General features: G+C 38.3%; 1 protein-coding gene across 2 annotated transcripts in view; it reads left to right on the plus strand.

Annotated features, from left to right (window-relative positions):
* Positions 1-11,689, plus strand: part of LOC122844424 (cilia- and flagella-associated protein 54-like) — a 26,164-nt gene extending 14,475 nt beyond the window's left edge. For both annotated transcript variants that reach the window (XM_044139824.1, XM_044139825.1), the window contains 26 exons: positions 951-1,033; positions 1,123-1,320; positions 1,501-1,661; positions 1,745-1,881; positions 1,969-2,178; positions 2,266-2,465; positions 3,280-3,415; positions 3,734-3,860; positions 4,039-4,200; positions 4,282-4,494; positions 4,649-4,736; positions 4,860-5,030; positions 5,140-5,206; positions 5,362-5,547; positions 5,636-5,722; positions 6,147-6,266; positions 6,427-6,474; positions 6,875-7,016; positions 7,190-7,359; positions 7,509-7,663; positions 7,765-7,846; positions 8,821-8,980; positions 9,393-9,550; positions 10,268-10,414; positions 10,505-10,625; positions 11,388-11,689. In XM_044139824.1, coding sequence (XP_043995759.1) covers positions 951-1,033; positions 1,123-1,320; positions 1,501-1,661; positions 1,745-1,881; positions 1,969-2,178; positions 2,266-2,465; positions 3,280-3,415; positions 3,734-3,860; positions 4,039-4,200; positions 4,282-4,494; positions 4,649-4,736; positions 4,860-5,030; positions 5,140-5,206; positions 5,362-5,547; positions 5,636-5,722; positions 6,147-6,266; positions 6,427-6,474; positions 6,875-7,016; positions 7,190-7,359; positions 7,509-7,663; positions 7,765-7,846; positions 8,821-8,980; positions 9,393-9,550; positions 10,268-10,414; positions 10,505-10,625; positions 11,388-11,527 — 3,669 coding nt within the window. In that variant the 3' untranslated portion in view covers positions 11,528-11,689. The remainder of the gene's footprint in view (positions 1-950; positions 1,034-1,122; positions 1,321-1,500; positions 1,662-1,744; positions 1,882-1,968; positions 2,179-2,265; positions 2,466-3,279; positions 3,416-3,733; positions 3,861-4,038; positions 4,201-4,281; positions 4,495-4,648; positions 4,737-4,859; positions 5,031-5,139; positions 5,207-5,361; positions 5,548-5,635; positions 5,723-6,146; positions 6,267-6,426; positions 6,475-6,874; positions 7,017-7,189; positions 7,360-7,508; positions 7,664-7,764; positions 7,847-8,820; positions 8,981-9,392; positions 9,551-10,267; positions 10,415-10,504; positions 10,626-11,387) is intronic.
* The last annotated feature ends 99 nt before the right edge of the window (positions 11,690-11,788 follow it).

Genomic DNA, 11,788 nt, shown 5'->3' on the forward strand with positions numbered 1-11,788 from the left:
ATACAGAGTAATCCTAGAAGAAAACCTGTAAAGTTTGCAGAAGAATTAAGACTAGGTCGAACGTTGACCCTCTAGCTCACATGTGTCAAACGCAAGGCCCGTGGGCCAAATCTGGCCCGCCATAACTCGAAAGGGACACACAGTTAAGATAATTGTGGGCTTAAATATTATTTTATCAATCAAATCAAATCAGTTTTTTTTTCCATTTTCTGCCAAATTACACCAGTCAGTCCCTCCTGTTTTTTTTCATATTATCATGGAAATTAACACAAAATCAACAAATCCCAGCAGTTTTTCACGCTAATACATAATTGTGAATTTGATGCAGATTTTTAGTAAAAAATGTTGAAAAACATTGGATCAAAGTGATCTTGCTCCCACCTGCAGGTGGCGATATTTCTTACTTCTATTAAACAGCTGCTTTAGCCTTTGTTGATGTGAAGTTATTATTCATAATGATACCGCGAGTAATAAAAAGTTACACATAAGCACAAATATTCGTAAATTAATAACACAAACACTTTGATTTGGATTGCAAAAAAACCACAAAGACAATCGTGAAATCCTGGAGGGACTGAAAAGACTTACAATATAATTTAATTTTAAGAATTTACTTATATTTTAACAGTTTTGTTAGCAGGTTTTATTAATACATTTTGGCCCAATCGGCCCTTTAAGAACAGTGATGATCTTAATTTGGCCCAAAAACGAAAATGAGTATGACACCCCTTCTCTAGCTGGACAGCAACCCAAAACAGGCAACCAATGAAAGGTCCAAGCATGTTTATGAGTTCAACTAATCCAGGGAAAGTCTAAGTTGGAATTTGTTGTTATAATGCAAAAATCTTTGAAACATTTCAAAGAACAGCATATAGATAATTGAAGCTTTGTGTTGTGCATCTGCACAGCTTTTTTATTTTCAGTAAAGTCTTTTTTGTGTTTTATTACAGAGTTTACCCACGTTTGAGGAGTTAAGAAGGAAGCTTAGGAAGAAGCTGCCACAGAGCTTACTGAAGAATCTGAAAACTCTCAGGTATTGCACGTGAATATCGATGGTCAAGGACACTCAAATTGCAGTGTAGTAGTTTGGACTAACAACTTTCGTGTGTGTGTTTTTTTTAGAGAGCTGCACATTGTGGAGCATTTACTGTTTTTGATGTCTTTTGTGGTGCAACGCAACAAGAAGCGGATTCAGCTGAGGAACTTAATAGCTGACGAGAGAGCAGAGAGATCTTTCCTCAATTACTGCATGGCTACGGCACATTTAGAAAAATTTTACCAGGGCATGCATCTGGTTAATGCAGGGCATCTGGATGAAAGGTTCCCAGTCAAGATCAAGTTCCTCTGAGCAGCACTATATTTCTGTTAACATTATGCCAATATTTAATTTTATCTTTTGAAACAAGATATTGTACATTTTGTGACCAATAATTTCAGGTTGCAGTGAAGCCTCTTTTGTTTTTTGTTTCTTTTTTGTGCTTTTTTTCATACTTTGCTTAGGTATAGCCAGCTTGATATCGGCTGGTTCTCCCTCGCCCGCTCTGGCATCATGATGAAGAAGTATTCTCTGCCCTCTCCTGAAACTAAAGAGAAATTACACAAGGCTTCCGTCCATAAGATTGAGCTTGTGACTCCAAAAACAGTGAGGAAACGAAGGGAGGGTGAGAAAATTACCTCACAAAAGACTGTAATGAAGTATGACTTGGCTTTTTTTTTTTATAGCTTGATGCTTCTTTTTTTCTAGCTGTTAGAAAGGTTATCCATGTGACAAAGGGGAGCACTGAAGAGAATGAGGAAGTCCATAAAGAGACACATAGAAGGAGTTCTTATGTACTACTGAGTACTCTTGAAAATGCTGCTTTATATTTTCGCAGAGCAATGGTATACAAGATGTAACGATAAACAGGCATGTTTGGCTGCTATGTTTGTACTATACTCGATCGATGTACCTAACTGCTATCTTGTCAGGTACTGGCCCATCGTGGAAGCCACTGGACAACTCTGCAGTACGTGTGTCAAACTGTGTGGGACCAAACCCTCAATCTTACCACAGCGGTACAAAATGGTGCTTTAAATAAAAGTTTTCCGCCAGTCACAGCTGATGAGCTGCAAGCCATGTTCACCCCTCTTCTGGTGCTAGCCACAGATTTTACGCTGGACATGCTGACAGACCTTCAGGTCAGCCTAATTCTACTTACACAGATGAACATTTTATTTAAGATTTTTGTGAGTTTCTGTCACATCTGTTCATTATCTTCCCACCAGTTATGGAGTTTGTACGATCTCGACGTGACTGTTGAAGAACTTGAGTCGAATCTCCACTTCTCACCCCACTACGATGACTGCCGCCTGGTGGACCTGCACTGGGTTCGGACTTTGGTGTTATACACTCTTGAGCAGCTTCATTACTGTGGAAAATGGGAGACTCTGGCACACTTTGCCTTACTATATAACTCATACACACGGTGAATAATTATTATTATTACTTTTAAAAAGAAATGGTCAAAAATACAGAGGATTATACACTGTGCTCGGTATATTGCAAAAAGTGTGTAGATTTTAAAACAGTATTAGTTATGCACTCCGTGTAGCACACAGAAAAAAGATCTCTGGGTCCAGTGAAACCAAAATGTACCTTTTTGGCCTAGATTCAGTATTCTGTCTGTGGCATTGCACATCACCCTGAACACACCATACCAAGGGAGACGCAGAGTTGCGATAGTATCGTGCTGTGGGGACATTTCTCCTCAGCATGGATGGGAAAGCTGGTCAGTGTAGTTTGGAAAATATTTGAAAAGACTTGAGACTTGGAGAGCTCAGTGGTACCAAAAATACACTCACAGTCACAGTGGAATGATTTAGATTAAAAAAAATTGTCCAGGCCTAAATCCAACTGAGAATCTATGGAAGTAAGGTACTTGAAAATTGTTGCTGAGCTAGATGCGCTCCATTAAGTCTGAGCTGTTCAGCATCAAAGAACGGTCATCAAAAACTCAGTATTAAGAGGTGTAAATTCAGGAGATCATGAATAATTTCCCTTCCACTCCACACAGTGTTATTCTATCATGTGGAATAAAATAAATATGTTGAAGATTGTGGTATTGTGTGTAAATGTGAAAAGGTTCAAGTGGTATGAATGCTTTTGCACTATGCTATGTTCAATGCATGTAAAGCAAGGGTGTGTCATACAGATTTATTAGATATTTTGCAGTTTCATTTTATGACCTGGTCCTGCAGCTGAAGACTTTAAATTTGAAATTCATTTATATTTGTCCCCAGGGAACGTTACGCCTTGACGATAGTTCCTCTGCTGATTAATGCTCAAAGAAACCTGCTTGAAAGAATTTCTTCTTTTAAAGGACCTGCAGTCCCACAGCCACATCATGTCAAGACAGAGAACACCACTGGGAAGAAAGTAGGGCATACACAAAACAAAACATTTTGTAATGATACAAAATCAAAAAGTAAAACCAAAGCAAGTCAAGACTTTAGATCACATTCCAACAATGGGTGCCATCTGAAAATTATTTCCTGTGTTGTTTAACTTCGTTTTTAAAATATCCTTTTATTATTTGTTTAAAAAAAAAAAAAACATCCTAAGTTGCCAGTAGCATTTCAACAATGCGTGTTGCCGGAGACTCTAGGGAGGTTTTAGTGCAATACCAAGATTAGTCTTGTGTATTTGTTTATTGTGTGCATTGAATTGTTTGTGTCCTCCTTTTTTTCATCATAGATGACTCACAAAACTTACGTAGGCTACCAGCTGCTCAGTGTGTGGAATCGACCCCCTCCACGGAAACAGAGCTTTCAGAAAAAGGGAGCAAAAAAGCATTCTTATAAAGATCCATTTACACTGAAAGGTTTGATTGGACAAAAAGCTTCATTCATTAGAAACGTGCTGAACAGAGTCATACAGAATATTTATTTTGACACAAAACAATAATTCAGATCTTCCAAAGACAAACAATTGAAAGCAAAATTTCTTAGTGCAAAATAAATAGAAAATGTAAAACAATGCAAAAATGTTTTGTGCTGAAGTTTCAGAATTGCACCTCGCTATGTCGCTTGTGCGCGTTCCCCTTGTCGTGGAAGACACCCTGAGCTGTTTTCGTGAAGCCCTTGGAAAAAGATCGCCCAGTCTTCCACTCCTCCAGCACAGTCGTTCATTAGCTGTCCAGCTTTTAGCATGCACACAACCCTGTGAGTTTATTGCTTATTAAACAACAGGTGCATGCGCATATGCTCCTCTGCAGTAAAAACTCTGCTGATGTCATTCTTCAGGCTTTGCACCTCAGACTCCAACTTGTCAAACTAGAGGAGGTACCAGCTGTCCAGCAAGCCAGGTGACATTCAGCCAAGCAGTTGTTACCTCTCCGGACCTCCTCCCTGAGGACCTGCTTGAGAAGGACTTTAGTTCTCCAAGGGCTATCTACAGCTTTCCCATCAGCCTTAACAGTGCACCAACTGTTACTGCTGCTTACACAAACTCCATCAGTAAGAACTTAGAATTGCTACTATTGTATATTTTTAGAAAGACGCAGAATGAAAGGACAAAGTAACCATGTTTGATCATGTGCAAATTACAGCGCAGACATATAGGCACGTAAGAAGCTCTCACTGTCCTTTCTCTTCTCTTGATTTTCCTCAGAGTACCTGCAGGCTAAAGGTCACGACTCCCTTCACATTTTAGCTCTGCATGAAATTGGAGACCTGCACTTTTATACTGGAAACATAGGGTTAGAAAACATTTAAATGGGTTTATGTGGACCAATCAACAAGAATGCGTGCATTCTTATGTCATAATTTGTCTTTCATCCTCTCAGTAATTTTGGTATCTGCTTGTTTTGTGTTGCCTCTAGTGCTGCACACTCCTGCTGGCGTAAAGCTGTTGACTGCATCTTCCAGAGCTCAGGTGTCATCCAGCAATGGGACGATGTTAACTTTGAGAGCAGCTTCTCGCAAGACATTGTAAAGAAAGCTGGAATATGGGGATGCTTGCAAGGTGCTGTGCTCGCTGCAAAGATAGCACAGTACGTTGGACTTTTATGTTGACTTTTATGTTTTGTGTGTGTGTGTGTGTTCGCAAGCAATGTCCCATTAAAACTACACTTCTACTGAGGCGGGTGTTTTAATTTACAGGTTTAGTTCAACCTCTGATATCAAGAAGTGCACAAAGCGTTGTCGGCTGTCTGCTCATTTCTTTAAGGTAATCTGTCTCAGGAATATTGTTACAGTACACTGATATTTGTGGCTGTAATGTGACAAAATGATGAACATTTCATGAGTAGGAATACTTTTGCAAGTCACTCAATTTCTTTTTCTTGTATCATCTCTGACATGGTGTCTGCTCATGCTCTTTAGTGTGTGCTGTGTTGCTCCATGGCTCACCCTCAGGAGGATCTACAATATTCCTCACACACCATTAGGGATGAACTGTTTCCTGGCATTGACCTTTTTTCTGAGCCCCATAGGCTTCAAGTCAACTCCACAGTAGCAAGTCTTCACTTTGTTTGCCATTGGCTCTTCATCACAGGCAACTACATTACGGTATTTATTAACATTTGTCCTCAATTTGAACTTCAATTCAGAAAAAAAAAATAAAATAGACTTTATTGGTAAACTCTCTTTTTTTCAGCTTTTTCCCATTCTAGCCCTTTACCTCTACTTTGTGGGGCCCTTGTGTAGAGATATACAGCGCACAGCTGAAGCCAAGATCCTCAAGGTCAGGATTGTAGTTATTGCTGTGGTTTGTTTCTTCTGTTAATCATCAGTGAGAAATGAGCCCTGTCATGACAAACCAAAGTGTGGTTTTGGAGATTTAGTCAAGCTTGTAAGCTGGGAGGGCGAAGTTGTTCATTCTCTCTATCTGAGGAGAGGGCAAACACTTCTGTCTGCACAGATATCATAGGGGAAAAGACAACTTGATGACACTGAACCCTCCTATTGGAGCAGGAGTACAGCACAATGTTCCTACAGTGGATACTTATAACACTAGACAGCCACATGCCCTTGCAGAAGGAATAATAACAATTACACTGTCAGATAAAACCTACTCAAAGAATTAAAATACAACATTTATGATATTACCTTTTCTTTTAACATGAAAATCTTTCTTAGCTGCCTGATCTGACTGTTGTTTTCTGCAGGTTCGTGCTCTTACGGAGTTGTGCATGTTTACTGAAGCCATTACAGAAGCTATTCAGTTCGTTCAAGGAGCAGACATTTTTCTCCCATCTGGATTCCACATGACCACAAAAATTCAACAAGTATGTTTACCTTTTCTCTTTAATCCATTCGAAATATGTTCATATTTTTTGCATTTTTCCATAGCACTGCCTTCCTATTCTCTGATGATTAGGTGTGATCATGCAACAGAAATACTGTTTTTCTAACCTGATTTTAATGGTAATTGTGCTTTTTAAACAGCCTTTAAGGACTTTCTACAACAATGCACCTCTTCCTGACAATGTGGCGGTAAATTGCGCAATTTCTATGACTCCACTTTCAAATCAGTCAATTAAAACGACTTTGATGTATTTATACATCTATTCATATTTATCTACACTCTTGCATAAATGAGATAAGTATACTGTTGATATGGTTCTTCCTTTCTACTGGATTTTTCAACCTAAGTTAAAAAATGCAGTGCCTTTCAGAAGTTTGCATTATTCTCATCTGCATTATTCTCAGATTAATTTTTGGCTCTTAATGATTTATTGGAACCACCATTTTTTTAAGGATGGGTTCAAATAGAAAGAAAAATAAATGCAAAATGTATGCTGATTAGTGAACTTCTAACAAAAACTATAAATGCTGTAGAATTTGTCAAATAAAATTGTTTTCTTTTAATCTAATTTGTGATGTTTATGATTAGGCTTTGGAAGAGCTTGTGAACTGTGACTTTCCTTCAGAGGTCGGCACATTGTATGGCTCTACACTGTGCTGCAAATTCAACCTGGCTCGTATTCAACTAATCTTAGCAATCACCAAGTCTGTACATGGCAGCCCTGTGTCAGGTCTGTAAGAAAGAAGCTGTTCTTTGTTAACTTTGTTTTGTCATCAGTGTGTTTGCAAAAGAATATTGTGTTAAGGGCTGAAATGGTACTGTGTGCTGCATATATGCCTTAAACTGTAACTTCTGAGGTACATCAAAATTGTTTTTTTTGCATAAAGACATATTGTCTTTCAGATTCTGATGAAGGTTTGTCTAGCCCAGAAAGTACAGAAGAGCATACAGAGGATATGGCACAAGATGAGCAGAACAGACATGAAACACAGGAATCATCCCCTAAAACAGAGATACAGGGACTTGTCTCTTTTGCTAATGAGAAGGGGGAGAAATCTCCAGAAGAGATCAAGGTAAGAGTGTGTAAGATCTGTCCCAATAGATCCCATTGAGTTTGCTAGCTGCAGGCCCGTTCTGTATTTAACTGTTCCTGGCACTTTAACACAGATTCTGCGGAAGTGGTGGCCCATGTATGAAAATGTGTCATTTTCTTCTTTTATAGTTTATTTTATTGGAAAGAGCTTCCACTCTGTTGTCCTCTGCTATGCAGCAGCTCACTTCTCTTACCTGCAGCGAAGCTGAGAAACTGGAACTGGTGGTGGAGCTCAACCTTCTTAAAGCTAACCTCTGTCTGCAGCAAGAAAACTATGCACTAAGGTACCAACACTTCAAAGTGGATTTAGGCAACTGTTATGTGCCTACATCCTTAGTATTTGCGTAAGTTTTCTATGTTGCCATGTTCGATTGCTCTCCCCTAGCTCTGAGGCTGCAGTTTCAGCTTTGGTGCTGCTGCAGACATCTCCTGTCACTGTGATGCCATCCACTCCTAGAATTAACAAGGTAAAGTGGAACATGTATCCATATATGGTGAAAATACAAAAGTGATTTTTTATTTTTTTTAGATGCTAATATATTAATAAAATAAAATACTCACCTGCTATTCACCAGGCCCTATTTTATTTTTTTTTACCAATAACAAAATTCTTATTAAAGAGAAATATCTGGCAAATTAAGTACATTCCCATATTTGATATCTGTGTATGTAGCTATCCACATTCAGGATAGCTCTCAATTTTTTGATACTGCTTCTTTCTCCTTAGTTTCCTTCTTGATAAGAGTGATTTTCTGTTGTGTTGCACTGAATCTTTATTACCACAAACTTATTTACAGTTGTTACGCCCCCACTGTCTAGGGGTTCAGAGACAGTAACATAAAGGTGTGTCCAGAGAAAATAAGTGGAATGTAAAATTATTTATTACAAAAAAAAGATGATTTCACAAAACCAAAACACTGTACAATTTAACCCAATAAAAACAAAACAGGGGTCTAAAAACTGAAGAAGGTTAAGTGCAAATTATAGTTGCAAAATGTCCAAACAAGTCTAAGGTAAACTTAAATAGCCCAAAAGGGAAAGGAAAAAAAATACACATAAAGAGAGAACCAAGCCTCCCAAACAGAAGCCTTCTAGCTTGTGAAATCAAACTACTCCAAAGTCAAACAGCTTAGCAGAACAAGCAAGAACAAAATGTTTCCAAAACAGTTGGTATCGCCAAAGGTGGGGGAAAGCTGAACAAAACCTCTTCCTACTATCTGCCCCACTGAAGGAATGAGCTCAGGAGCCTTTTATAGGGAACAGGTGAGGCTCATCAATGTCTGATTATCTTGCAATTCTCTGCTGGTCCAATGGGGTGGCTGCTCTCCTGCAGCCAATCAGGAAGGTGTGCCCTCACAGCTGAACCTCCATAACAAAAAGAAACCTGCACACCCTCAAGAGGCCAGGGGCCATAACACCAGTATGTGTTTTATGTTTCAAGGACACCAAGGACTACAGTGCACCAGACAACCTGCAAAGAGACATGACCAGGGCTGTTGAAGCCCGTGAGAGAATTGGTGTGATGCTGTGGCTACGCTGCCGGCTCACTCTGGTCCACTGCCTGACTGCTAACATCCCTGCTACTGCGACTCTTTTTCCAGGTTGTAGAAACATTTAGACTCCACCCACCCCCACCCAAGTGTTTCATGATTCAATTTCAAGTTAATTTTACAATATTACTGCAGAAAGGATTCGTAAGTGTGAGTATAAATAAAATAGCACTCTAAAAATCACAAGAAAACTACGGAAGAGGATTAGGGCCACCCAAAAAATAAAAAAAATAATAATAATTCTGACTTTAATCTCAGAATTCTGACTTTCTGACTTTAAAGTCAGAATTCTTTTTTTTTTTTTTCGGTGGCCCTAATCCTCTTCCGTAGAAAACTTTAATTACCGGTAGTGATGTTATTGATCCATCTCTCCTTATGACTGCTATACAATATGATAGCAGAAGATGAACTCCATGATTAAATTGTTTTTTGTGTGTTAATGACTGGCATTTTGTCTTTCAAGGTAAGAACATTAATGAAGAAATATATCAGGTGATACAGCAGGGACTGGATGAATGTGTGCAATGGGGAGACAAAGATTATCAAGCTCTGTTTCTGGTGGAAGCTGTGGTATTAGAAGCACAGAGAAACAGAATTGATGAGTGCATGACAATGCTGAAGGTACAAACAGGGGCAACCTTTTGTTTTCTCTATTTTTAGAAATTTAGATAACAATTAAGGGCACTTTTCACAACATTTAATGCATACTATACAGAATTTATGCCGTTATGAATATACAGTTACATTTATGCATGTATGTTAGAACAAGAGTTAACTCATGTTATAAGGAAGTCATCACTGTCATGAAATCTTAGTGTCCTGTAATAATGAATTTGTTGGTTGTAAGAAACTTTAATTTATTTTTTTTTAGTAAATGTTATTTATTTATGTTTTTCAAATATCTATTTTTCTTCTTCAAATCTTTTTCCTTTTTTTTTTTTTTAGCTGATTCTAAGTTTTAAAATTAATTTCAGATCTCTTAGCAAAATGTATACCTGGGACTTCTTTTTTATCATAGACCTGATCTGTCTTTTACATGTTGTTTAGTGTGTTTTTTGGGGTTTTTTTTGCAATCTTGTTGCCAGTTTTGATAGTTTCAAAACTGGCACACTTAATAACCCCACACTTAATTTTAGCACCAACACAGCTAAAAGAAAAAAAACCTAAGTCATAGCTAGGATTTAGGGTTAGGGCATATGCACCTTCAGAGTATAAACCACAAATTAGTCACATCCACATTTTCTTTTTTTCTTTCACTTTATTGGTTCTGTAAATTCTGTCCATCAAATGGGACTATGATAAACTAAGGTTCTCCTTATATTTATATCTGTTGTTTAGAAAGCAGTGAGTCTCCTGTCAGGACGGCCAAGTATGCCACCTGGCTCTGTTTTGACTCTTGCTCAAGTCACGTTGTTGCTCAGTGACCTAAATAAAGAACAAAGCACGACACTTCTCAAACTGACACAGAAGCTCTTGGAAAACAAGGTACACATAAAATAAGATGAAGCTCACTATGTATACATTCTGTCATTGTACTGAAAAACATACAGTTAACCTCTTGACCTTCTGTCTCAGCTGTGCCTGTTTGATGAAAAAATAATATGGCTTGATGGAAATATAAGTTTCCCTCCACCCGGACCCAGAAACATCTACCTCCCTTACTTCGACATGCTGAACAAAATTACTATGCGGATTGGTAAGACATGAACCTGCATACACGGGACACAAGCAGCTGTCCATCCATTCATTTTCTTTACACATTTGTCCCTAGCGGGGTTTGGAGGGGTGCTGGTGCCTATCTCCAGCGAGACATTTCGGGCGAGAGGCTGGGTCACCCTGGACAGGTCGCCAGTCTGTCACCAGGGACACGAGCAGCTAATTATTTGTGAATTTTCCAGTTAAACAGCTTAAAGGAAGGACCATCTCAGAGAAACACACAAAACTAAGCCCTTTACTCAATTGGTGCTTTTTGCGAACCCAGTTGTAATGTCACTTTTATTGCATATTACATAAAAGGATGTTTTAGCCCGTACTTTAACAAATAGTATACTAGGTTTTCTAATAAAAATTTGTTAATGCTTTTGTCTCTATTTTGTGTAATTTGTTTCTTGTTGTATTCGGGAGGTATCTCGTTGAGTCCTTTCAACAACACTGACGTCTCTCAGAGTAGTTTAAATGAATTATGGTGCTAACTAAGCTGAAGATAACTTTATTTTTTAAATAGCTTTGCGGTGTAATTCCAAACATAGTGTAGCTATGGCATGATTTCTTTGGTATGAAATACCAAGCAACACAAGCGCTCCTTGGTGAGATTTTTTCAGAAATCGAACAATCTGTCTGCATTGTTCACTAGAAGCTATGAATCCCACCAGTCTTTGGTAAGATCTTGTAAGTGTCCACATAAATTTGTAGAGTTGAAGAATTAACTTTCAAAATTGCTTTGCCTCCTTTGTTACAGGTTCAAGCCTGAATGTTGGCAACGTGGAAGGATCAGCATTTGTCCAGTCATCACTGTCCAGTCCCATGAAGAGTCAGCACCTATCTGATAACACTGAGAAAGATTCTCAAGCAGTTTTCTCTCCGAGCCATGAATCCTGATGAGTGGCATAGCTTCCATTAGATTGTTTGCCATTTTGAGAGGCAGGAGTTTTTGCTTCCCTTTGTGTAACCTATGCTGCGTTTCATTACAGGGTTATCTTTGTTCTGTATTACAACAATGCAGTTATTCAAAATACAAATAAAATTTGTGCTGAGAAACAACAAGACTGCACAATCCTAATTTCAAGAATTAAAAAAAATACTTGACTTAAACTTGATACATTTTTTTCTCTTTACCTTTAAGAAAATGATTTCTTTCTT

Source organism: Gambusia affinis, linkage group LG15 (genome assembly GCF_019740435.1).
Source record: "Gambusia affinis linkage group LG15, SWU_Gaff_1.0, whole genome shotgun sequence".
Classification (NCBI taxonomy): Eukaryota; Metazoa; Chordata; class Actinopteri; order Cyprinodontiformes; family Poeciliidae; genus Gambusia; species Gambusia affinis.